A 26,882-nucleotide genomic window follows, 5' to 3' on the forward strand; every position below is an offset into this window, starting at 1 on the left:
AGATTATGCATCTGAAGATTAGAGGTACTTTTATTTTAAATGGAGGGGGCAGAATGAATTGAGTGCAATCGAAGGGATAGATAGAGTAGTTTATAAAGTTGGGTGAGGTTATAAATCAGGAGATTTCTGTTATGGGGTGTAACTCTTTCGAGTATAAACACGTTTCCATCTGTTTCAAATGAAGTTACATTGTTTCATAGTTTGCCATTGTGAGATTTGAACTCTTGATCTTGGGATTACAAGCCCAGTACCATAACCACTTGGCTATTTAGGCCAAGCTGTTATGGGGTGTATGTGAATCATGATAGTGTGAAGCCTAAACACATGCTAAACTGGCATTGATAATTTGCTTGGTGTGCATTATCACAATGGTCTTTGGGAGTAATCTCACTGTCATGTCATAATTCAAGTAGGATATGAGTGATCCAAAAGTTTAGATTTATAATCCTTCAGATTTGCTCATAATTTCCTATGCAGTGCAGTAGACAACGATGGAAATTAAATTAGATTAGACCCACAATTACTTTAGATAAAGGAAATTGAATGGAAATAACCATTCAGTAAAGAGTTTGGTGTCCTGCAGAGCAGAACTGTTTCTTTTTAGTGCTGTCTTCTGCAACAATGAGTTTTTCATGCTTGGCTACTTCAACATGGTCTGTATCTGAACATGGGACTATTTTGCCATTGAGGGGGGTTTTGAAGACAGGTTGTGTTCCTGCAAAAACCACAGGCTCTCTGCTGCACAAACCTACCGTTATATGTTCTGCAAAGCAGGACTGAGCCTCAGCAGACACTATAGTGTAACCTGTTCCAAACACATTTTTGCTGTTTTAGTCAAATCATTTTAAAATACAAAGGGAGGTGGGGAGATGGGTGGAGTGGTTGTGATTTCTGAAGCACTTCCCCATTGTGGCTCTGTGAACATTATGTGGAGGGCCCGTATTTATAGGCCTTCCCACAATTTTCAGGAGAACCTCTGGAAATTCGGCCCCATTTTCTTTTAAAACTGATTGATCTCTGACACTGTTGTCATTCTGCAGGTGTTTACAAACACAGCCACACAATTTGAGAGTTTTTTTTCCCCAAGATGACATATCCATGTTGAATGTTAATACAACTTTTTATTTAAAAAAAAATCATTTCCTCCTCTCCACCAATGTTCTTATTGTTCTGATCTTCTGACAACCCTCATGCTGCAATATGATTCCATGGCTGTTGTATCTCGCTCAGTTATCCAGTTACTTGTCTTTAAGTGCCTTGACCATGAACTAATAAAAGAAAGAAACAAATGACTTGCATTTATCTAGCACTTCTCCTGATCACTGGACATCCTAAAGCATTTTACAGCCGAAGAAGTACTTTTTGAAGTGTGGTCACTGTTACAATATGAGAGAGATGGCAGCCAAATGGCACACAGCAAATCCCACAAATAGCAATGTGATAATGACTAAATAATCTGCTTTCTCGGTGATGTTTTATGAGGGATAAACATTTGCCACCAGAGATAATAACTTCCCTGCTCTTCTTCGAAATATTGCCTATAGGATCTTTTGCATGCACCTTAGCAGGCAGGTGGAGCATTGCTTTATGAAAGATGGCACCATTGACAGTGCAGCACTCCCTCAGTACTGCACTGGAGTGTCAGCCTATATTTTTGCACTCAAGCTCTGGGTGGGAAGTTGAGCCCAGAACTTTGTGACTCAGACATGGGAGTGGTACTGACTGAGCCACAGCTGACATACTATAGGAATGAGCTGATCATAGAGCCACACACAGAAAATTAGCATGTAACACTTAATCATGTTACAATAGGTGAGGAGGGATAGAATGGCTCGCCTCTTATGCCACGTCTTGTTCGACCACAACAGTTTTTTTTTATAAGGATATGCTCGAAAATTCAGTGAGTGTTTAACTGTTTAAATGCTGTAACTGTAAAAGAGACACACACACAGGTTTCCTTGCATTCTTAAGAAAAGAGGAAGTATGTATTATGTTTAACACGGTCTAAATAAAAATAATAAAGCTCCAACTTTCATGCACACATGCACACTCAAGGTTCACACACACACATAGACACAGGTACAAACACACGCACACAATATTGACGTATTTCTTTTTCCAGAGTCAGCAGCTGCTGGGTTGATTTTTTTAAACCTGCCTGCTGCACATGGACAGTCAAACCACAGACAAAGCTCGAGCTTGTAAGATGAGTGGAGAGAGAGTGTTCTCTAGCTGTTCACCATCCCACCCACACATGCAGCGCTGAGTGCCAAAGAATGGGTTTCAAGCTGGGTTGGCCTTAATTGGTCCACCAGCGCGAAATCACGGTCCAGTCCCGATCGGGGGCAGCGGGCGGCTTCCCGGCTGCTCCCTCCCACCCTGCCGAGCACGCCCGACGAGGGCAAATCTCTACCCAAGTGATTACAGCTAATGTTTGTTCCCCATCCAGGTGCTGTCTGGGTGCTCTGTGAATGGGTTAGGAGATGTGAGTCAATCATACTTCTCCAGGGTGACTGTCTCTTATAGGGGTGTTCTAGACAAGCTGGCTTCACTTAATGGCTTTGGGTTTTGTAATGTAAAATGATGTAAATGTTCAGTCATCTTAGAAATTGCTGTTCTAATTCAAGTCTACTTCTCCCTTATGGATGAAAATGAGTGAGAATTCAAGTTTACTGCTCCTCAGCTCCACAGATCACCTTCAGGTCAATTTTCACCTTCTGGCGAAGCAGATTGCTCAACCAATTTGGGTGATTATTATCCCATTGGAATGTATTGTCCTGGTCTTGCTTGACTCCCAGCTTCACTCCTGACTACCACACCCAGCTCCTATCTGATTTTCCTGTTCAATTGCTTGGAAATCTAACTGTGCTCCAGACTGAAGATAGCAAGGATGGTGACCACTCGACAGTGCCACTTTCTCTCCGTGGCAACATCAAAAAACAGATTATCTGGTCATTAGCTCATTGCTGTTTGGGCCACCTTGGCATGCACAAAATGGCTGCCATATTTCCAACTTTATAGCAGTGACTGCACTTCAAAAGTACTTCTTCGGCTGCAAGGAGTTTTGAGATGCCCCAAGAGGTGCTGGATAAATGCACGTCATTCTTTCAACTAAACCAAACTTTATATGCAGCTATATAGGGGAAGGTGGTGGGGTAGAGGATTGGATGAGAATATCTCACTGTAAATTGCTTTAAGGTGATATTTCTGCCCCTCTCTCAGGAGGAAGTCCCAACTTAGAGAGCTGCTGGCCAATCAGATGGCTGGCAGCTCAGTAGTCTGAGCAGCACTCAGAAAAATGGCCATAGATGGGGGTATAGGCAGTCCCGCCAGACCCGAGGACCCAGATAAGTCCAGGGTCAGGGGTTCTCAGCAAGGGAGGTGAGGGGCTGGGAGAACAAGTTCAAGAGACCAGGGGAGGTGTTAAATGGGGGGATGACTTTGGACAGGGAAGGGCCTAGAGGACCCACAAAGATAGTCCCCCCACCTTGCCCAATCCCAGCCTGCACAGCTAAAACTGAAGGGGTTCCTCAATAGAATGGGGCTTCCCTCGCTGTGGGCAAAATACAGGTGAGGGTGGAATGAGGTCCTTAAGTGGCGAAGGGCAGTTGGGCCATCTGAGGCTGCCCCTGCCCCTTGTAAAATTTCAAACAGGTCAGGGTGGGTGTGTAGGTGGCAGGAACAGTACCTGCTGGAGTTTACGTGCTCCTCCACCTTCAAACCCGTCAGTAATGGAGTGCAAAATCCAGTTCATTGTGTGCGACAGTGTTTAATCCTTGTAGCAAAATAGCAGCATCAATAGGAGCTGACAGCACCGAGGGGGAAGAGCGAATCCATGGCACTGTGACACCATAGAAACAATTGAAAAGAATTGCAACACGATTCAACACCAAGGACTAAGAATATATCTTCACAATTGTGTGTCAATAATAAAATATCCTTGCATTGCTTTACCACAATGGAAGTAATGGAGCATTTGGGTATACCAGTAGTTGATGTTCTTGAGGGCCAATGTCCCACTGCACTTGCAGTATAAACTATGTGTGAAACTGGTATTTTGAAGAATTTTTAGGCTGCTGTTTTTTTTGAAGCTGTTAGTTGTTGCTAGTTTTCTAGGTTGGCATGTATACAATTGTTATGGACAGAAGGGATAATAGGCAAACTGCACTAATTTCTTCTCACCACCTGTAAGCATAAGGTGTTTTGAATTATTTTTGAAGTATGTGGTAGTGTGTTTTCCCAAACCCTTGGTTTGTGTGATCCAATTTACTAATAAACCACAGCAAACTTGGGTTAATTTATTTCATATTCAAAACATGGAGGAAGAGTACTCACAACTTCCCAATCCACTACACACAGTAAAAGTCAGTGGGCGGGGTGTGGGGGGGTGGGGGGGGAGTAGAAAAAGGATTCTTGCAACTATAAACATTAACAGTACAAGGACCACAGAAATAAATCTTAGTTCAAGTGATTTCCAGAGTCCAAAGTCAGAGCCTAATGAGAAATTATTTCACGTAGGAATTTGGGTTCAGCTGACTGAAGGCAGGAGTTGTAGAGTTCACTTTGCAATTGGTGTAGGTACCGCAAATGAAGTATATACATAGAGACTGGGTCGGTTCTGCAGACTATGGTAGGAAATCTTCTTCCAGAGATAAGCTTGGAGGAATTGAAAGATGGTAGCTGACTGCTTGTTCAGCCAGGCAGCTGGAGTCCTTTCCAATTGATGTTAAAACAACAGACTGCAGATTTTTCAGTTCTCAAAGGCATATTGAGATTTCAAAATGGTCACTTGGGTCATGTGACCTTTTTTCTCCCCAATTACTTCCAAAAGGCATGTTTATCCAGTGCCTGCAACTGGTTTTGATTTCAGGACTGATAATGTCCCAGTTATTGAAAGAATTACCATCCATATTGAGGATCTAGCATTGGGAAGCCATTGTCTAGGCAGACCCATTGACTCCGCTAGCAAGATGAGCTAATCAGATGCAAATGGGACTGGACAATTCCAGGTTTGATATGAGTCTGTTAGCAGATCTGCAAGCAAAAAGAGTTTTGATGTGCGAGTCTCCAGGTTTACATGATTACAGGGGGTCAATGCAATGAGGTGAGAGATACCACCAGCTGAGAAAAGAATTATTTTGTTCTTGTCACTCCTGGAGGTAGCTCTGGACAAAGTCAACCTTGTGGTCATGTGACTTGTAGTAACCATCTTTTTGGTTCAGCAAGAAATCCATTTTTTTTGAAATAGCAATGAGAATAAAGTTCTGGATTTCTTTTCATGTCCCAGGGACCCAACACAACAATGTCTTCATCTCCTTGATCTTATCTCAAATCAACAAACACCTTCCCCTCCACTTACCTGAGAGTAATTGTTGCAACTCTACTTTCATGTTAACTGTAGCAGGTTAACTTTGTGCATGCTAGGTATTTTATGTTATTATTATGATTTTGGTCGTCTTAAATCTTAGATTATTTTGGCTCTCATATCTTAGATTACTGTCATGGATGAGCCCTAAATCTCCCTCCCATTGAGACCATCTATCCTTGCAATCAATATCTTAACCTAGATTTCAAAAGAGTCACAGGAAAATGAACAGTAAGTCCTGTTGGGTAATTACTTTTGGGTACTTATACTTGCATAAAATCTTACTGAAAACAGTACATCATCACCTCAAACCTTTTTTAGCTTAAGGAAGCAAACAAATTCATTACATAAGCAATAAACTAACAAAAATTTGTGTTTGTTTATTTATTTGATAAAGTTGTTTGATACCATGGGTAGCATTTTTCCCCCATTGGGGGGGGATGCGCGGGAGCGGGTGCAGGCGGCCGGGTTCCCAAGTGGCGCCCCAGGTCGGGGTGGGGGGGGCAGTGCGGGGAATGGGGGGTGCCGCCATTTTACGTGGGTGGGCCAACTAAGGCCCACCCAGCGTGACATCCACTCGGAAACACCATGCGGTCCCTATGTGGGCCGGGGGGATTCCCTCAGCCGGGAGTGCACTCTTTCGCTCATGCGCATGAAAGAGTGCACAGATCTCCCTGAGGCAGAGTGCTGCCTCAGGGAGATTGGAGGAAGTTCTAAAATTTTTGGAAGGGTAGAAAAAATATTCCTGACATGTCCCCTCATGTGACACTGTCACATGAGCTGGGACATGTCAATTTCTTTTATGTAACCATTTTATACGCATTTTAAATCCCTCATGAAACCTCATCCTGTCCATGGATGAGGTTTAATGCTTTTTCTGAAGGCTGCCTGGGCTCTTCGCCTGCCCGCCAACCTTAAGATTGGACGGGCAGGACCATTAATTGGTTTAGTTACTTTTTTAAAGGCCTTAAGTGGCCGAACTGGAAATCTAAGTGACGCGGGGTGAAGTCGGGATGCACGCCCGACGTCACCCTGCATCATTCTACGCGTCGGTGAGTGGGCCCTGCCCCCCACTCGCTCACTGGAAGATGCAGCCCATTAAATATTCACAATAAAGGAATTTAGTTAAGACCTCAAGTAGACAAAATGATAAGAGCCACAATTTAATGCTAAGCTTTCTTTTAATAGATAACTTAAATAATGGCAGCTCTTGTAAAAATCTAAATGCCAGAGTTAGTTGTTTTTTCTTCTATATGTCTGCCCATTCCACCAACCTGGCTATGTCCTTTTGAAGTTCTACACTATCCTCCTCACAGTTCACAACACTTTCAAGTTGTGTATCTTCCGCAAATTTTGAAATTGTGCCCTGTACACCAAGGTCTCGGTCATTTATATTATCAGGAAAATCAGGGGTCCTAACAACAGCCACTACAACCTTCCTCCATCATTTACATCCATTAATTACTGCTCTGTTTCTGTCACTTCAGCCTTGTTCTTGGGTGTATTATCCACCTGAGATCTGTCATAAGGACACTTCTTTTTCTTCATCTTAATTTCTATCTCATTTGTTATCCAGGAAACTTTGAAATTCAAAGAAACAAAGTGTTGGAATACACCAAAAGGTCTCTTCTTTAAAGGCAGCCCATTGTTCAGATTTTCGTTGAAAAAAATAGGCAGTTCCATAATGGAAACTAATCAACCACAAGAAAAATCAACAGTGGTTAAAATATGATAAAGCTCCAGGCAGGTTCTGCAGGGATTCTCACGTTCTACAAACAACAGTTAATAACATACACTTATCAATGCAGTTGAGGATTTTCAGTACTGTTGTGGATAAGAGATCAATTAATTAGGCTGCTTGCATATGATTTTTTTAAAAAATAAAATGGCTTTCATCCACCACACTTCAAATTTAGGCAACTTTAAATGAAGTTTAAACATAATAAGTTATATAAATAAAACATAAAGGAAGCCAGCAACATAAAGAAAGACAAGGGGTATGTAAATTGTCTTAACCCTTCAAATCAACTTAAAGAGAAAAATGAAAGCCATGGTGCCCGACACCAACATGGGCAAAAAGTTCCAATCTAAGTTTCATTGCAATTTGGGTTGTAATGTTAGGTTTGGGCTATGTTTGACAAGTGATTTGACTAATGACCTGTTTTGAATAGGAGCCTAAATCCAATCTGCTGTGATACAACATTACATTGAATGACCTTATTCCAAGTTGCTATGAAGTAAAATACAACACCTGCAGTAATAATGAACAAATCATCCTACGTATGTATAGGAGTCAGTCTGGAACGATGACATTTGCTGACACTTAAAAAGGAATCACCTTATGCAATAAATGATGCACTTTTACTACTGACCTCCGCTTCAAGAAGAAAAAAATAATTCAAGTTTTGATTTGATTTGAGGGGCAATAGAATATTTCTGTTGAATACTTTGTAATTACTGTTTCTGGTGAATCGTTCTCCTTTTATATTGCATTTTCAGGAATCATTCTATAGATGTGGAATTATTCAACCCATTTCCAAATCTTTTGATTTGATTTCTTTTGGGAAAAGCTGCATACAAAATATGACCTTTTGTAGTCATTGCTTGACAACAGAATTATGCCATAGATGAATTATTTGAAAGTACCAGAGGCATTCCTTGGAGCACATTTCTTTCTAGCTTCATAATTCCAAATAGCTCCAATCTCTGGTGAATACTAAATATATGAGAGTGATACAGAAACACCATTTAAAATTACTTTATTATGTGAATGAAAAGGTACTAGATTACTTTCTCCTTTTAACTTGATGTGCATTATTAACCTTTTTTTAAAGAAGTGGAACTGCTGGGGTGGTGACAGACACATTAGTGTATCATAGATAGATCTACCAGTGTTGTAGCAAATTGGTGCTCTGAAACATTGCACCGTAGAGAGGTAGAATACGAATTTGTAGCACGATTCTCAGAGTAATGAGACCTTGACTACTTTCCAAATGCATTTATCCTGGAAACGGAGCCAACATTATTAGTCAAGTCAGTGCACCGGGGCCCTCAAGCACTTTATAGTGGCTCATTCAACTCTCAGTGACAATTCTTGAACAATGGGGAACAACTTTTCCAAATCTTGCTCCACCTGGTAAGTGTTGTACGTAGTTGTTTGTATTTTTCCAAGCCAGGAATTTACGCTCCCCCACCATCAGGTTTTTAGCCAGGTGTTGATAGGTGGACGGGGGAGGGTGGGGGGAAGTATGAAATTGAAGGAATGGGATTCCCTCCAGATCCCGGCCCGCCCTGACCTTGTAGCACATTTATTTATGCTGGGATGGGCAAGGCCTCAGATGAGAAGCCCATCCTTGTCCCAACTGAGGGAGAATTGACCTGGTGTGGAGGAATCTTGAAAGTCAATGGGCCTAGATCTCGGGTGGGAGGTTGGGGCTGATGCCTCCATCAGACTCCCCCTTTTGGTCTGCCATCACCACACCCCCATCACCTTAAGGTCCACTCACCTCTCAAACCTCCCCCACTTTATCCTCTTCCCTGAAACCCCAATTGCCCCACCCCACTCCCCCAGGCCTTCCCTACTTTCCCTGACTTAGGGTCCCTTAAATTTACCTTGGCCTCTGCTTGGTTCCAACAACTTCCTAAACTTCCTCTTCTGTCCATTGCAGTGCTGTCACTGCAGAGACTAAAGAGCCAATCAGATTGGCTGGCATTTCTTTAAGGTGGGACTTCCTCCCAAGTGAGGGGCAGAAGAGCGTGAGAGAAGATCCCTGGGACAGGCAGTCAGCAGCACCTAGAGGATCTAGTCTATCTAAAGGATCCAGTATCTAGTCTATACTCAAATAAGAGTAAGGGTAAAATAAAAGCAAGGGTTCATATTCTATTTAGTTAAGATATGTCTGGAGAGCTCAGTCCCATAATTTGCACATCCTGAGTGTAGGAGGTGCCTCCAACTGGTGCAACTCGAGCTCAGGGTTTTGGAGCTTGAGTGGCAGCTGGGGGCACGACAGTGCATTCACGAGGCAGAGAGGTTCATGGATGGCATGTTCCATGGTGTGGTCACTTTGCAGCTTAAGGAAGTGCAAGCAGAGAGGGAATGGGTGACCGCCAGACAGAGGAAGGGAACCAAGCAGGTAGTGAGGAAATCCCCTGAGCGCACCTTGCTCACAAATCTTTTTTGGGTCTTGTTAAATGGTGAGAGTGACGGTTCCTCTGTGGAGGACAATCAGAACCAAGGCCATGGCACTGTGGGTGGTCCAGCTGTTCAGGGGAGGAGGAAGAAGTGTAGAAGGGCAATAGTAGTAGGGGATTCATTAGTGAGGGGAATAGACAGCCACTTTGGCAGCTGTAGACGTGACTCCAGGATGGTATGTTGCCTCCTGGGTGCCAGGGTCAATGATGTCATGGAACAGCTGCAGGGAATTCTGCAGGAGAAGGGTGAACAGCCAAAGGCTATGGACCATGTTGGAACCAATGACATAGGAAGAAAGAGAAATGGTCCTGTCAGCAGAATTTAGGGAGTTAGGTAGGAAATTGAAAAGCAGGATTTCAAAGGTAGTAATCTTCGGATTACTCCCAGTGCCACGCAGTAGTGAGTATAGGAACAGAAGGATAGAGCAGATGAATGTGTGGCTGAAGAGATGGTGCAAGAGAGAGGAATTTAGATTCCTGGAGTATTGGGATCGTTTCTGGGGGTGTTGGGACCTGTACAAGTTGGACGATTTACATCTGAACAGGAACGTGACCAACATCCTTGTGGGGAGGTTTGCTAATGCTGTTGGGGTGGATTTAAACTAAATTGGCAGGGGAATGGGACTCTGAAAAGTTGTTCAGAGGGGAGAGATGCTGAGTTGGAATTAGAAGTTAAAACACTGGGAAGTGGAGGAAACAGGCTAGATAAGGAAGAAGTGAGTTTAGCAAGGCTAAATGGAACATATTTTAATGCAAGAAGCCTGAGGAATAAGACAGATGAGCTGAGGACACAGGTAGGCACATGGGAGTATGATATCATAACAATGACTGAGACTTGGCTGAAAGAAGGGCAGGATTGGCAGCTCAACATTCCTGGCTATAAGGTATTCAGACAAGATAGAAAGGGGGATAGAGGAGGTGGTGGGTTCGCAACATTGATCAAGGAATCAATTACAGCAGTGAGGACAGATGATATCTTGGGGGGATCATCAAATGAGGCCACATGGGGAGAAGTAAAAAAACACAAAAGGGGCAAACACACTGTTTGGTGTAAACTATAGGCCCCAAACAGTCAGGGAGAGATAGAGGATCAAATATGTAATCAAATTCAGAGAAATCTAAGAATAATAAGGCAGTAATATTTGGGGATTTTCACTATCCAAATATTAACTGGGATAGTTCTAGTGTTCAAGGTAGGGAGAGAGCAAAATTCTTAAGTTGCATCCAGGAGAACTTTTTAGCCAGTATGTAGAAAGCCCAATAAGGGAAGGGGGTGTTCTGGACCTAATATTTGGGAATGAGCCTGGGCAGGTAGAAGGATTATTAGTAGGGGAGCATTTTGGAGATAGTGACCATAACCCAGTTAGATTTAGAAAAATTATGGAAAAGGATAAGGCTGGACTGGGAATAAAAGTTCTAAACTAGGGAAAGACTAATTTTACTAAGATGAGATACGAATTGGCCCAAGTGGACTAGGAACAGCTACTTGCAGATAAAACTGTGTCAAAGCAGTGGGAGGCATTCAAGGAGGAAACAGCAAGAGTACAGGGCAAATAAGTTACTATAAAGACCAAGTGGAGGACCATGTCCTGAAAACCTTGGATATCAAGGGACTTAAAGGTTATGGTTAAGAAAAAAAAAGAATAGCTTATGGCAGATACTGAGGGCTCAATATAGCAGAGTCCCTCAGAGGAGTATAAAAAGTGCAGGGGGGAACTTGAAAAGGAAATCAGGAAAGCTAAGAAAGTGCATGAGAAAGCATTGTTGGGTAGGGTAAAAGAAAACCCAAAGGGGTTTTAAATATATAAAGAGCAAGAGAATAACTAGGGAAAGAGTAGGGCCAATTAGGGACCATAGAAGTAATCTGTGTGTGGACCCGGAAGACATGGGTACAGTTCTCAATGAATATTTTGCGTTGGTCTTCACAATGGAAAAGGACGACGCACGTGTAGACATCAGGGTGGAGGACTGTGAAATATTAGAGGGAATTAACATAGAGAGAGGAGGTACTAGCGGGTTTAGTGGCCTTAAAAGTGGATAAATCCGCAGGCCTGGATGAGATGTAAACCAGGCTGTTGAGGGAGGCAAGGGAAGAGATATCAGGGGCCCTAATAGTAATTTTCAAATCCTCTCTGGCCACTGTAGGGTGCTAGAGGACTGGAGGACTGCTATCGCTGTCCCATTTTTAAAGAAGGGAGGAAGAATTAGACCAGGAAATTACATGCCAATCAGCCTCACCTTAGTGCTGGGGAAGTTACTAGAAAGAATCCTGAGGAACAGAATATATCTGCTCTTGGAGAGACACAGATTAATCAGGGATAGTCAGCATGGATTTGTTAAGGGAAGGTCGTGTTTGACAAATTTGATTGAATTTTTTGAGAAGGTAACCAGGAGTGTTGATGAGGGTAATGCATTTGATGTTGTCCACCTAAACTTTAGCAAGGCTTTTGATAAGGTCCATCATGGCAGACTGGTCAAGAAAGTAAGAGCCCATGGGATCCAGGGTAAAGTGGCACATTGGATCCAAAATTGGCTGAGAGGCAGGAAGCAGAGGGTGACATTAGATGTATATTTCTATGACTGGAAGTCTGTTTCTAGTGGGGTTCCACAGGGCTCGGTGCCTGGGCCCTTGCTGTTTGCGGTGTATGTAAATAATTTGGATTTAAATGTAGGGGGCATGATCAAGAAGTTCGCAGATGACACAAAAATTGGTAGGGTGGTAAATAGTGAGGAGGATAGCCATAAACTGCAGGAGGATATCAATGGATTTGTCAGGTGGGCAGAGCAGTGGCAACTGGAATTCAACCCAGAAAAGTGTGAGGTAATGCACTTGGGGAGGACTAACAAGGCCTAACAAGATTACACAATGAATGGTAGGACCCTGGAAAGCACTGAAGATCAGGGGGACCTTGGTGTGCATATCCACATATCCCTGAAGGTAGCAGGGCAGGTAGATAAGGTGGTTAAGAAAGTATATGGGATACTTGCCTTTATTAGCTGAGGCGTAGAATTCAAGAGCAAGGAAGTTATGCTGGAACTGTATAAAATGCTGGTCAGGCCACAACTGCAGTACAAAATGCAATTCTGGTCATCACATTATAGGAAAGATGTGATTGCACTGGAGAGGGTGCAGAGGAGGTTTACCAGGAAGCTGCCTGGGCTGGAGAGTCTGAGCTATGAGGAAAGATTGGATAGGCTGGTGCTTTTTTGCCTTGGAGCAGTGAAGGTTGACAGGGGACCTGAAAGAGTTGTACAAGATTGAGGGGCATAAATAGGGTGGATAGGAAGGCACCTTTTCCATTAGTAGAGGGGTTAATAGTCAGGGGGCATAGATTTAAGTTAAGAGGTAGAAAGCTGAGCGGAGGTGTGGAGAAATGTTTTTCACCCAGAGTGTGGTGAGAGTCTGGAACTCACTGCTTGAAAGGGTGGTTGAGCCAGAAACTCTCATAACATTTAAGAAGTATTTAGATATTCACTTGTGTTGTCATAGCCTCCAGGGCTATGGGCCAAGTGCTGGGGAGTGGGATTAGTGTAGTCAGATCTTTGTTGACCAGTGCGGACATGCTGGGACACTGGCCTCCTTCTGCGCTGTAAATGTCTGAGTCTAAGCCCTGCCTGATGCCCATTCAAGCGTAAATTGGCTGCAGGGCACTCAGAGTTGGTGAGTTGGTAGGGATGGTGGGACACTTCAGATGATGGGAAGGGAGACCCCGCCATGTGAAAAATTTAGGCTCTTATATTTTGGCAATGATCCATTATTTTGTTATCATTGACACAGAAGCAAACTGAATGCTTTGTCTTTGATTACTGAAGGCAGGATAATAGAGAGCTTACCATCAGTAATGGAGAAGTTACAAGAATGTGTGAACAAGGACAGAATGGCTGAGCTTGAATAAGTATGAGAGGGAACCAGTATGGCTTTGTTATAGTCCCTTTCAACTTTTTGAGGGGCCACTCCTAAAGTAGGTTAGGGGGTGCCTAATGATCTAAGTTATTTGGACTTCCAGAAGGCACTTAAGAAGGTTCCACACAACTGATTGTTAGCCTCAACTTTTCATCATGTTTATTAAGGACTTGGATGAAGGAATAGAGAGCTTTGTATCCAAATTCGCAGATGGCATGAAGCTAAGAGGGACAGTAGGTAGTGCAGATGGGAGAAAAAAGTTGAAAAGAGACATATACAAATAGTATAGCAAATGGAGTTCAATGTGAAACCATCTGCTTTGGATACAATAAAAAATAAATCAACATAAGTTCTAAATAGTGAGAAACTAGGCACCATAAAGGTGCAGAGATTAGGAACTCTAAGTATGCAAATCAGTTAAAGCTAGTAGACAGTTAGAAATGACTTGCAAGGGGACATTACATCAAAATTAGAGCTAGAACATTAGGAGCCAAATCTGGAAGCACTTTTTTCACACAGTGGGTAGTAGAAAACTGGAACTCTCTTCCTCCAATAAGTTGGATGTTGAGAAAATTGAGGCTTTAAAGAGTGGTTCAGTACATTTCTGTTAGCTTAGCATATTGAGGGACAGAAGCAAAGGTAGTTAAATAAAGTTGAAATGCAGATCAGAAATAATCTAATTGAAGGATCAGGCTCAAAGAGCAAAATGACCTACTCCTGCTTCAGTGTTCCTCACTGAGCTGTGTGTGCAGAACTGTTACATTTCATGGATGTCCAGCTAAACATCCCTGTGGCAAAGCAGCAGACCTTTGCAGCTCTTCTTTAAAATAATCCTATTACTGAAAAAAAGAGACATGCGTAAGCTTTTCATCTTGCACTCACTTGCACGAATACTAATATAAGGGGAAAATAACAGTTTATACTGCATGTGAAGAGAGTGCTGTTTGGTTGTCAAGTGGTGTTGCCATGGAGAATGCACCACTGTTGTTGACTGACAGTTAACTGTCAAGCACTGTTTGAAATTTAAACCAGACAGCTTGACCCTGATTAGTCAAGGCATTGCTCTGAGGAATGAGCCAGCGAATGTCTGCCACTTACTTTGTTTAGCTGAAACAGGCACAATGTTTGTATATGTTCTACAAAGAACAGGGCCCTGTGTATTAATATATGTAGCTTCCAGTACACAAAATACGTCACAATGAGAGCCCAACTGACAACCTTAAATTGATTGAGGGCATAATTCTTAGCATACTGAGGATTATTTAACAGATGCTGTCCAATTGTGGAATCACAACCAATGTTGGACACTGTTTTGAGTTTTGCAAGCACGGGCTAGTTGGGTACGGTCTATACCTGTCCATTGTGAACAGCGACTGAGACATGATGTTTGATATGATCCATCAGCCTTTGGGACGTTTGGCCTACATACCTAGCATCAAACTGGTACTAAAATTCATACACCACATTACTCATTTGTGTGATAACAGAAAGTCTTTTTGGCTTGATGGCAGCATCCTGCTAGTGGCGAATACCGCATAGTAGCAGTGTGATACAGTTAGCTTCATCTGTTGCTCAAATTTTTGAGATACATTGCTCTTCCAGGGTAATCTGAGGTAGACTGGGCACTTTTCAGGACCGAAAGTGATGGCCTCAGGCCCATTCATGTGTTTGTGTGATATACAGTGCAAAATGATCTGATAAGAGTAGCCATTATCCTGCAGAATGCCTTTGATGTGACCTATTTTGGTGGGCAAATAGCTCAGGCCCTACTTACAAGGTAAAAAAAAAAACAAAAACAGAATTACCTGGAAAAACTCAGCAGGTCTAGCAGCATCGCGGAGAAGAAAAGAGTTGACGTTTCGAGTCCTCACGACCCTTCGACAGAACTTGAGTTCGAGTCCAAGAAAGAGTTGAAATATAAGCTGGTTTGAGGTGTGTGTGTGGGGGGCAGAGAGAGAGAGAAGTGGTGTGGTTGTAGGGACAAACAAGTAGTGATAGAAGCAGATCATCAAAAGATGTCAACAACAATAGTACAAAAGAACACATAGGTGTTAAAGTTGTTGATATTATCTAAACGAATGTGCTAATTAAGAATGGATGGTAGGGCACTGAAGGTATAGCTCTAGTGGGGGTGGGGAGAGCATAAAAGATTAAAAAAAAAATTTTAAATTTAAAATTTTTTAAATTTTTTTTAAAAATAATGGAAATAGGTGGGAAAAAGGAAAGTCTTTATAATTTATTGGAAAAAAAAGGGAAGGGGGAAACAGAAAGGGGGTGGGGATGGGGGAGGGAGCTCACGACCTAAAGTTGTTGAATTCAATATTCAGTCCGGAAGGCTGTAAAGTGCCTAGTCGGAAGATGAGGTGTTGTTCCTCCAGTTTGCGTTGGGCTTCACTGGAACAATGCAGCAAGCCAAGGACAGACATGTGGGCAAGAGAGCAGGGTGGAGTGTTAAAATGGCAAGTGACCGGCAGGTTTGGGTCATTCTTGCGGACAGACCGCAGGTGTTCTGCAAAGTGGTCGCCCAGTTTACGTTTGGTCTCTCCAATGTAGAGGAGACCACATTGGGAGCAACGAATGCAGTAGACTAAGTTACAAGGTTGCTGATAAGACCAATCCTAAAGCATGTGGAACTGTAAGAATCCCAATGAGCATACTGAACAGTGAAAGTAGGCTTGCAGAAGACCGTGGGAGAGAAAAGTGCCCTTTTCCTCTTATATTGACATTTTGAGAGGATGAAAAGCTTCAAAATTTATTTTTTTTCAGCGATCCCACTGCATCTTTTTCTGTCCAGCAGAGAGGGAAGATGGGGCCTCAGTCTCACCTTTTCTCCAAATGACAGCACTCTCTTGCTGGAGCGTCTGCTTAGATTTTGTCTTTGGAGTGGGACGTCAACCTTCTGCCTCAAAGAGAGTGCTATCAACTGAGCCACAGCTGAAACCATTTACATAAAACTGGGATAGATATGATGGAATTGTGAGTGGATAATGTCATCTCATCATAGTCCTATCTATTTACTGATATCAGCAGGGAAAGGGCAGAAACATTGACTGATGCAACTGGGCAAAGCCTTGGTGAAATCTTTTACCAACATCAAATAATGCAAGTTTTGAACTGAAAGAGCTTCAAGACCTTGGTATTTTCACAGTTGGCCATATATTGCAGATGCAATTTTTGGGTACAGTTAAATGACAGAAGAAAGATCAGAACTGTACTGGTAAAAGGAATAAAAGGTTGTCGTACAGGCATGTAGGAATTGTAGAAGAGTAGGAGCCTGGTCACTCCATATCACAAGGAACAACCGCCGTCTGCCCCAATTTCCAAACAGAGGTATTTAATGATTTGAGTCATGCAAGCAGGAAATTTTTCAGGAGATAAAATATGTAGCTCTTTCTGTAATGACTGCACAAGACTTTGATTAACTTTTCATCTTCCTTATTTTGCATGCTGATAGCAAATGTATGAACTAATTTAGCTTAGAGTTCAAAAGGAAGCAATTTGCACCAAAGTTTTAGTGCTTACATTTCGATGGAGATTTACAAAATTGTTAGCTCATTCACTGTGATGGATTTTAACTTGGACTGGGTTTCCAGCAGGAAACCGGTTCAGTGGGTTAATATCCTGCTCATCAGATGTAGCTGGGAGCTATGGTAATTTTAACCGCTAGGCCTCATTTCAATGGTCCGCTAGTCCAGTTTTCATTCCTTCCGAGGGAAAAAGATCACAGACCAACTGTCAACAGGGAATATTTGGGCAGCCCTCTGGCTTCCAGGTAAGTGGTAGAGAGGGATTTTTGGGAGAATCCTGCAGGAGAATGGAAGGAACGTGAGAATACCTGGGGAAGTGAAGCTGCAATTTTCCTTGTGGAGTCCCCAAGAAGCACTTTTCTTCCTCTTAACCCCAGAAAGATTTTTTTTCTCATTCCCTTGAAGAACCTCTTCATCCTCCCTGTCTGCTGATCTGCTTCGGTTAAAACATCATTGGGGTCCTAGTTGGTGTCATAGGTCATTGATTTGCATAAATCCATGGGTTACCCATGGGTGGGCAACACCTCTGCCTACAGACTCTGCAAATTAATATTGAAGATGGCGCTGATGGCCAAGTTCTGAGCAGATAAGCAACCTCTTTGTATTTAATTGCCTAGCTGCCTTGTTTCTGCCAGAAGTGTAGAATTAACCTACTGTATCATGCTAATATGTTAAAATGCATCAGCTGAAGTCGGTCATGACTTCTGGTGTTTTCTTTCCTTGCTCAGGCCTTGTTCGTGATAGGTGTATGGGTAGTGTTGCATTTTGGTGGGGGAAAAGTAGTGCCAGTTACTAAGGACAGCCATTGCTCCAAAATCATTAAAACCACGGGGAGAAATGTGTTTTTATAGAGCCATTTCTAGTGATGCTAAGCAGGCCCATGGTGCTGCTGTCCTCAGGAAATTGACAGAAGTCTTCTAGCAATACTATGTGAATGAATTTCTCCATCATAGATTCCTGCAACACAGTTAGGAGGCCTTTCAGCCCATCATGCCGTGTTGGCTCTTTGAAAGTACTATGCAATTTGGTCCACATACCTGCTTTTTCTTCGCAGCCCTGCAAATTGCTTTACACTTTGCAGCATGATTGTGGGGAAATAAAGGATAAGTTACTAATTGCAGTTTTCTGAACAGATGTTTCTGTTTTAACAAAAACTTTGAGGCTGGTGGATATAACATAAGCCAAGCAAGTTTCATGTTGAAAGAGTTTGTTTTGTCTGAGTGTGCCTGTGTGCACAATTTAAAGTGGTTAATTTAAATCTTCCTTCTAGGTTTCCTTTAATTATGAACATACTTAGCTTGGTGATTCTTAAAAATAGTTAAGTTCAGATGTAGGACATGATTTTAAAATATATACATGATTTTCAAGTTGGCAAGCAAGGATAAAGAGATCTATAGTGGTTAATTGGTAAGGCCCATTGCGGAACTGAGTCAATTTGACCTGTGATTTTCCCAAGTTTGATTCCCAGTGTCTTTTGAGGTAACTGATCTCAATTGATCACAGTGCCCTAAGTAAGAACATAAGAACATAAGAAATAGGAGCAGGAATAGGCCATTCAGCCCCTCAAGCCTGCCCCACCATTCAATAAGAATGGCTGACCTGCCCCAGGCCTCAACTCCTCTTTTGTGCTATAGCCATCAACTCCCCAATATTTCAAACATCTATCTATCGCCTCTTTATATACTTTCAGTGATCTAGCCTCCACAGCTCTCTGGGGTAGAGAATTCCAGATATTCACTACCCTCCGAGACACGAAATGCCTTCACATCTCAGTTTTAAATGAGTGTCCCCTTATTCTGCAACTATGTCCTCTAGTTCAAGATTCCCCCACTAACGGAAACATCTTCTCAACATCTACACTGTCAAGCCCCCCTCAGAATCTTGTACATTTCAATAAGATCACCCCTCATTGTTCTAAACTCTAATGAATAAATGCCTAATCTGTTTAGCTGTTCTTGATAAGTCAGCCCTCTTCATCCCAGGAAGCAGCCTAGTAAATCTCCAATGCCAGTATATCCTTTCTTAAATACGGGGACCAAAATTGTACATAGTACTCCAGGTGCGGCCTCATCAACACCCTGTACAATTGTAACAAGACTTCCCTATTTTTAAACTCCAACCCCCTCGCAACACAGGCCAAAATTCAATTTGCCTTCTTAATTAATTGCTGCACCTGCATGCTAACATTTTGTGTTTCATGCACAAGAACACCCAGGTCCCTCTGTGCTGCACTTTTTTGGAGTGCTTCTCAATTTAAATAATAGTCTGCCTTTTGATTTTTCCTACCAAAGTGCATGACCTCACACTTTCCTACATTAAACTCCATCTGCCAAGTTTTTGCCCACTCATTCAACCTATACCGTGAGCTCCTATCTTGTGCAATAACCTTTCATGTGGCACCTTATTGAATGCCCTCTGGAAATCGAAATACACTACATCTACTGGTTCCCCTTTATCAACTCTGCCTGTTATATCCTCAAAGAACTCTAGCAAATTTGTCAAACATGACTTCCCTTTCACAAAACCATGCTGACTCTGATAGTGTTAAGCTTTTCTAAATGTCCTGCTATTTCTTCCTTAATAATGGACTCTAGCATTTTCCCAACAACAGATGTTGGGCTAACTGGCCTATAGTTTCCTGCTTTTTGTCTCCCTCCTTTTTTGAACAGGGAGGTCACATTGATGGTTTTCTAATCTGCTAGGACCCTCCCGGAATCCAGTGAGTTCTGGAATATTTCGACCAATGCTCCCACTATCTCTGCAGCCTTCCTTTAGAACACTTGGATGCAGGCCATCAGGTCCTGGTGACTTGTCTGCCTTTAGCCCCTTTAGTTCATCAAATACTTTGTCTCTCATGATAGAGACCATTATAAAATCTTCCCTACCATTAGCTCCTTGCTTATCTGATATCTTTGGGATGTTTATAGTGTCCTCCACTATGAAGACCTATGCAAAATATTGACTTAAATTATCTACCATTTCCCTGTTCCCATTATCAATTCTCCATCCAAGAGTCCCACACTCACCTAGCCACTCTTTCTTTTTATCTACCCATAGAAGCTCTTGCTGTTTGTTTTTATGTTTCTTGCCAATTTATTTTCATAATCAATTTTCTCCCTCATTATTAGCTTTTTAGTCATCCACTGCTGGTTCCTAAAAAAAAAAAAAAATTCCCAATCCTCTGCCTACCACTAGTTTTCACCACTTTGTATGCCTTAGTTTTTGATTGGATACTTTCCTTGACTACCTTAGTTAACCATGGGTGGTTCATCCTTCTCATTGAGTCCTTCTTTTTGACTGGAATACATTTTTGCTGATCTTTCTGAAATATTTGCTTAAATGTCTGCCACTGCTCATCCACTGACCTTCCCCTTAGTCTATTTTCCCAGCCCGCTTTAGACAACTCTTTCTTCATACCTCTGTAACTGCTCTTATTTAAGTTGAGGACACTGGTTTGAGATCTGAGTTCACGCCCTCAAACTAAATTCAAAATTTTACCATGTTGTGATCGCTACCCCCTAGAGGATCCTTAACTATGAGATCTCTTAATAATCCTATTTCATTATACATTAATAGATCTAAAATAGCCTGTCCCTGCATAGGTTCTGCAACATTTTGTTCTAAGAAATAACCCCCGAGTACTCTACAAATTTGTCTTCCATGTTACCTATGCCAACCTGATTTGTCTAGCAATATGCAGATTAAAATCACCCATGACAATTGTAGCAACCTTCTTACATGCCTCCGTTATTTCCCAGTTTATACTTTGTCCTACAGTGAAGCAACTCTTCGGGGTCTTATAGACATCTCCCACCAGTGACTTCTTCCCCTTGCTATTCCTTATTTCCACCCAAACTGATTCCACATCACGATCTATTGCACCTATATCACTACTCTCCACCACACTGATACCTTCCTTTATTAACAGAGCTACCCCACCTCCTTTTCCTTTTTTGCCTATTTTTCCAGAATGTCGAATACCCTTGAACGTTGAGTTCCCGGTCTTGCTCACCCTGCAACCACATCTCTGTAATAGCTATCAAGTCATATTTATTTATTTCTATTTGTGCCGTCAACTCATCTATCTTGTTACAAATGCTATGTGCATTCAGATAAAGAGCCTTAAGTTTTAACTTTTTACCATTATTACTCATTCTGGTTTTAATTTCTGCTGCACTCTTCTGCTTATATTTTCTGCCCCTTCCTGTCACACTTTGATTGTTGTTCACCTCCTCACTACCCTGCACCTCTGCTCTCTCGTTTCTTTTTGATTTTTTAAACCTTCTCTTCAAGTGAACCCCACCCCCTGCCTCTAATTAGTTTAAAGTCCTATCTACAACCCTAGTTACACGATTCGCCAGGACACTGCTCCCAGCATGGTTCAAATGAAGCTCGTCCCAACGGAACAGCTATCTGCTTTTCCAATACTGCTGCCAATGCCCCATGAATAGGAATCCATTTCTCCCACACCAATCTTTGACCACTCATTTACCTCTCTAATCTTGTTTACCCTATACCAATTTGCACATGGCTCAGGTAGTAATCCAGAGATTATTACCTTTGGGGTTCTGTTTTTTAATTTAGCCCTGAGCTGCTCTTAGTCCCTCAGCAGAACCTCTTTCCTTGTTTTACCTATGTTGTTGGTACCTACATAGGCCATAACAATTGGATTCTTCCCCTCCCACTCCAAGTTCCTCTTCAGTCCATAAGAGATGTCCTTAACCTTGGCATCAGATAGGTAACACAGCCTTTGGGACTTTGTCTTTGCTGCAGTATCTATTCCCCTAACTATGCTGCCCCTTATTACTACTACATTTCTCTTTTCTCCCCCCACTTGAATGGCACTCTGTACCATAGTTCTGTGGTCAGTTCACTCATCCTCCCTGCTGTCTGTGTCCTCATCTGCACCAGGAGCAAGAGCTTTGTACCTATTGGACAAGGACACTGGCTGAGGCTGCTCCAAAGCTAAATTATGGACGCCCATACCTGCCTCACTTGCAGTCACACGCTCCTGTCCCTGACCATGGTCCAAATTTGATGTAATTAAGGGATGTAACTGTCTCCTGAAACAGTGTCCAGATAACTCTCCCTCTCCCTGATGTGTCACAGTGCTCATAGCTCGGATTCCTGCACATCAACTCTGAGCCAAAGCTCCTTGAGCAGCCAACACTTGCTGTGGATATGGTCATGGTGGATCGCACCGGCAAACACCAGGTCCCACATACTACAGCTGTAACACATCACCTGCCCAGCCACCTCTATTCTATTTAATTAATTAATTTGGATGTTAAATATTTTAAAAGCGAATTTCTTAACTGTACTCTTCAGCTGTAATAATGTCTCCTGATTTAAACCTCTAGGCCAATCAAAGGAGACATGGAAGAGATACCCACCGATCACCTACCTGTTTTCCTTTAAGGTCACACCTCGGCTCTGACAGGTAGAAACAGGTTGAAGGGGCTCTCTGCTGCAGGTTTTTATCTCCCTCTGCCCTGTCCTTCCCACACAAGTCCGCTCTCTGTGTGCTGAGCCTCCCTCTCTGCCGTCAGTTTTTATCTCCTGCTGCCGCTGCCCTTCTCACTCAGGTCTGCTCTCCATGTGCTGAACTCCCAGCTCTCCTCGTTGTCTCACACTGAACTCCCAGCTCTCCTCGATGTCTCACACTGAACTCCCAGCTCTCCTCGTTGTCTCACACTGAACTCCCAGCTCTCCTCGTTGTCTCACACTGAACTCCCAGCTCTCCTCGTTGTCTCACACTGAACTCCCAGCTCTCCTCGTTGTCTCACACTGAACTCCCAGCTCTCCTCGTTGTCTCACACTGAACTCCCAGCTCTCCTCGTTGTCTCACACTGAACTCCCAGCTCTCCTCGTTGTCTCACACTGAACTCCCAGCTCTCCTCGTTGTCTCACACTGAACTCCCAGCTCTCCTCGTTGTCTCACACTGAACTCCCAGCTCTCCTCGTTGTCTCACACTGAACTCCCAGCTCTCCTCGTTGTCTCACACTGAACTCCCAGCTCTCCTCGTTGTCTCACACTGAACTCCCAGCTCTCCTCGTTGTCTCACACTGAACTCCCAGCTCTCCTCGTTGTCTCACACTGAACTCCCAGCTCTCCTCGTTGTCTCACACTGAACTCCCAGCTCTCCTCGTTGTCTCACACTGAACTCCCAGCTCTCCTCGTTGTCTCACACTGAACTCCCAGCTCTCCTCGTTGTCTCACACTGAACTCCCAGCTCTCCTCGTTGTCTCACACTGAACTCCCAGCTCTCCTCGTTGTCTCACACTGAACTCCCAGCTCTCCTCGTTGTCTCACACTGAACTCCCAGCTCTCCTCGTTGTCTCACACTGAACTCCCAGCTCTCCTCGTTGTCTCACACTGAACTCCCAGCTCTCCTCGTTGTCTCACACTGAACTCCCAGCTCTCCTCGTTGTCTCACACTGAACTCCCAGCTCTCCTCGTTGTCTCACACTGAACTCCCAGCTCTCCTCGTTGTCTCACACTGAACTCCCAGCTCTCCTCGTTGTCTCACACTGAACTCCCAGCTCTCCTCGTTGTCTCACACTGAACTCCCAGCTCTCCTCGTTGTCTCACACTGAACTCCCAGCTCTCCTCGTTGTCTCACACTGAACTCCCAGCTCTCCTCGTTGTCTCACACTGAACTCCCAGCTCTCCTCGTTGTCTCACACTGAACTCCCAGCTCTCCTCGTTGTCTCACACTGAACTCCCAGCTCTCCTCGTTGTCTCACACTGAACTCCCAGCTCTCCTCGTTGTCTCACACTGAACTCCCAGCTCTCCTCGTTGTCTCACACTGAACTCCCAGCTCTCCTCGTTGTCTCACACTGAACTCCCAGCTCTCCTCGTTGTCTCACACTGAACTCCCAGCTCTCCTCGTTGTCTCACACTGAACTCCCAGCCTCTCCTCGTTGTCTCACACTGAACTCCCCAGCTCTCCTCGTTGTCTTCACACTGAACTCCCAGCTCTCCTCGTTGTCTCACACTGAACTCCCAGCTCTCCTCGTTGTCTCACACTGAACTCCCAGCTCTCCTCGTTGTCTCACACTGAACTCCCAGCTCTCCTCGTTGTCTCACACTGAACTCCCAGCTCTCCTCGTTGTCTCACACTGAACTCCCAGCTCTCCTCGTTGTCTCACACTGAACTCCCAGCTCTCCTCGTTGTCTCACACTGAACTCCCAGCTCTCCTCGTTGTCTCACACTGAACTCCCAGCTCTCCTCGTTGTCTCACACTGAACTCCCAGCTCTCCTCGTTGTCTCACACTGAACTCCCAGCTCTCCTCGCTGTTTTAAACTCAAGGGAATAGAAACATCTGAATACTGTCAGGTAGCTTCTGTTGGAAAGTTTTCAGTAGTGGAAATCGGGCAAGGCCAGGTTCAGCTGTGATGCCTTTCACAACCAAATAGCGTATGAACGTTCAGTCTCCAAGCTTACACAAGAAACATCTACAGCAAGTGTTGGCTCTTCAAGGAACTTCGGCTCAGAGTTGATGAGCTGGAATCTGAGCTATGAACACTGACACATCAGGGAGGGGGAGAGTTATCTGGACACTGTGTTTCAGGAGAGCTAGGTGTTGTGACCTATGCCTGAAGCCAACAAAAGTTAGAAGAGAAAGTGAGAAAATTAGAGGCAGAAAATAAATTGATGACAAGTTTTAAAAATAAAGTGACCTATCTCTTAAAAGGTCACAAAATAACAAAGGTTTTTCTTTTTCTTTCAGTCACAACGAAGAGTCACATTCCACCTCCCTGATGGCTCTCAGGAAAGTTGCAGCGATAGTGGGTTGGGTGATCATGAACCCAACAGCAGTGCCAGCACATCGCATCCTCTGCCCCTCGGTTTCCCACAGGAAGAATACTACGAGCAAACATCCCCTAGCAGGACTGAAGGTGATGGCAACTCAGACCCCGAATCCAGTAAGTGATTTCCTGTGTTTGAGGCAAATTGACTGAGGTAATTATATGGCCTAGATGAACAATGTTAATAAGCAGCTCTGATCTACATAGCTACTTCACAGATAGGGACCTCCTGAGCCATTTGTTAAAAGAGCCAACAACATGACAACAGTAGAATTGGGCTGGTAATTTGAAATCATTTGTTACAGGAGTATGATAGTTATAGAAATGTTTTAATTAATCATGAATAGTAGTTAGGAGTTGTCTGCATATGCTGACAGATTTGAAAAATATGCAACAGAGGCTGGCTGACCTACATTTTGATTTGCCCCACTATTTTAGAATCAGAGTCATAAAGTACAGCACGAGGCCAAGCAGCCCATCATGTCTGTGCTTGCTATTTGAAAGTTATCCAATCAGTTCCAATCCCCTGCTCTTTGCTCATAACTTGGGAAATTTGTCCTTTATTCTTCTGTGTGGATTTTAATCTGTTTTTTTTTGATCATTCCAGGCCATTGAGTCCAATATAGTTCTGTTAATGCTCTCCCACCTCCCAACCCTCGCCTAAGAGTTTCAATATTACAAAGCTTCAATCTGTCAGAATTTCCAAGTCCAGCTTGGCTGTTATCCACAACTATATTTCTCTTCATTCTATTCTGTTCTTTCTCATTTCTGCTTGTAGATGCACCATTGCTCCACTCCTTCAGTGCTGTGATACTTAAATGGCAACTCCTGATTACAGACCTCCCACTGCTGATTTTCCATCTCTTCCTGTGCCTACCCTGCTGAGTTGTCTCTAATTTTAATTCAGCAGTAAGAGCTTGAAATGAAACTGGGAGGAGGAAGCATAACTATTTAAATAACATGACCCTGGAGCACTAGTATTGCTGCTGCATCATCTGCTTTTAAGGAAATGGCTACACCAGGTGACAGGATAGTACCCATGTGTACCCATCCTCCGTCCACCTTTACTTTTGGCCCTTAACTGGACTGAAAGCTGTATCCTTGTACATGAATATATGCATTAACCATATTCACATATGGCTTCCCCTGGTCCAAGACCACCAAATGAGTTAATCATGGTTCAAAGTTGTTGGTGTCAACAATTGGTAATTTAAATTCCAAACTTGGATTATTTCAAGATTCCAACTTTTAAATTAAAAATAGTTTTCAAACTGGTCAGTTAAATGAATAAATCATTTTACATGTAGCCGCTTAAGGTGATAAGAGACCACTATAATGATCAAATCATGGTTATTTTCAGCTTCTGTGAATGGGACAGGATACAAACTTTCCCAGAATTATGTTTCAAAACAATAAAGTTGAAGCTTCAGATGGCCTATTGATATAAATGTACAATGTGCTACTGAGTCCTACTGATTAGGGAAATCTAAGACTTGAATCCTGGTCCGTGTTGAGTTAATTGATTTGTCCCAGGGCGGCAATAGGTTTACTACAACCAGCTTCAATATCTTGTGGCTGGAGAGGGAAAATAAGCTAAAATAAGCCCCCTTAATCACTGTACAATGGCTCAGTGGAGAAGTGCCAAAATGTGTGGATGTGAAGGGGATGAAATTCCCATTTTCACTAATTTTAAATGAAAACAATTCTTCATCACGCAAGTTGACAAAGGCTGCAATTTCCTCTCCCAGATGAGATCGGAATTAGAATGTCCTCCTTCCACCAACATTCACTGTCCAGACTCTTACATGAGAAACAGCCTCGGGGGCAAAGGTAATGGAAGGCTATAGTACTGTAGTACCTGAGCAAAATCACCATCAATTTACAGAGAGTAGAGCGGGAATGGCAAGAAAATTGGAGAAAAGGAGAATTCTGCCAAATATAACCTACTCTCATTTAAAGCACTTAATGTCGACACTTTCTCGGTAACAGATAGATGAACCTTAGCTCCTCAGCTATTTTATTTTATCTTCTACAATGTTATGGAAGAATCATTCTAGCACCTACCTCATTCTAGCACCTA

The 26,882-nt window shown here is 43.0% G+C and overlaps 1 protein-coding gene across 1 annotated transcript in view; it reads left to right on the forward strand.

Moving 5' to 3' along the window:
* LOC121281953 (protocadherin-9-like) overlaps positions 1 to 26,882 on the forward strand; it is a 329,975-nt gene that overhangs the window by 33,005 nt on the left and 270,088 nt on the right. The window contains exon 3 of the mRNA XM_041195209.1: positions 24,724 to 24,919. Within this exon, the coding sequence (XP_041051143.1) occupies positions 24,724 to 24,919 (196 nt within the window). The remainder of the gene's footprint in view (positions 1 to 24,723; positions 24,920 to 26,882) is intronic.

The sequence above is a fragment of the Carcharodon carcharias genome, chromosome 9 (assembly GCF_017639515.1).
Source record: "Carcharodon carcharias isolate sCarCar2 chromosome 9, sCarCar2.pri, whole genome shotgun sequence".
Lineage (NCBI taxonomy): Eukaryota > Metazoa > Chordata > Chondrichthyes > Lamniformes > Lamnidae > Carcharodon > Carcharodon carcharias.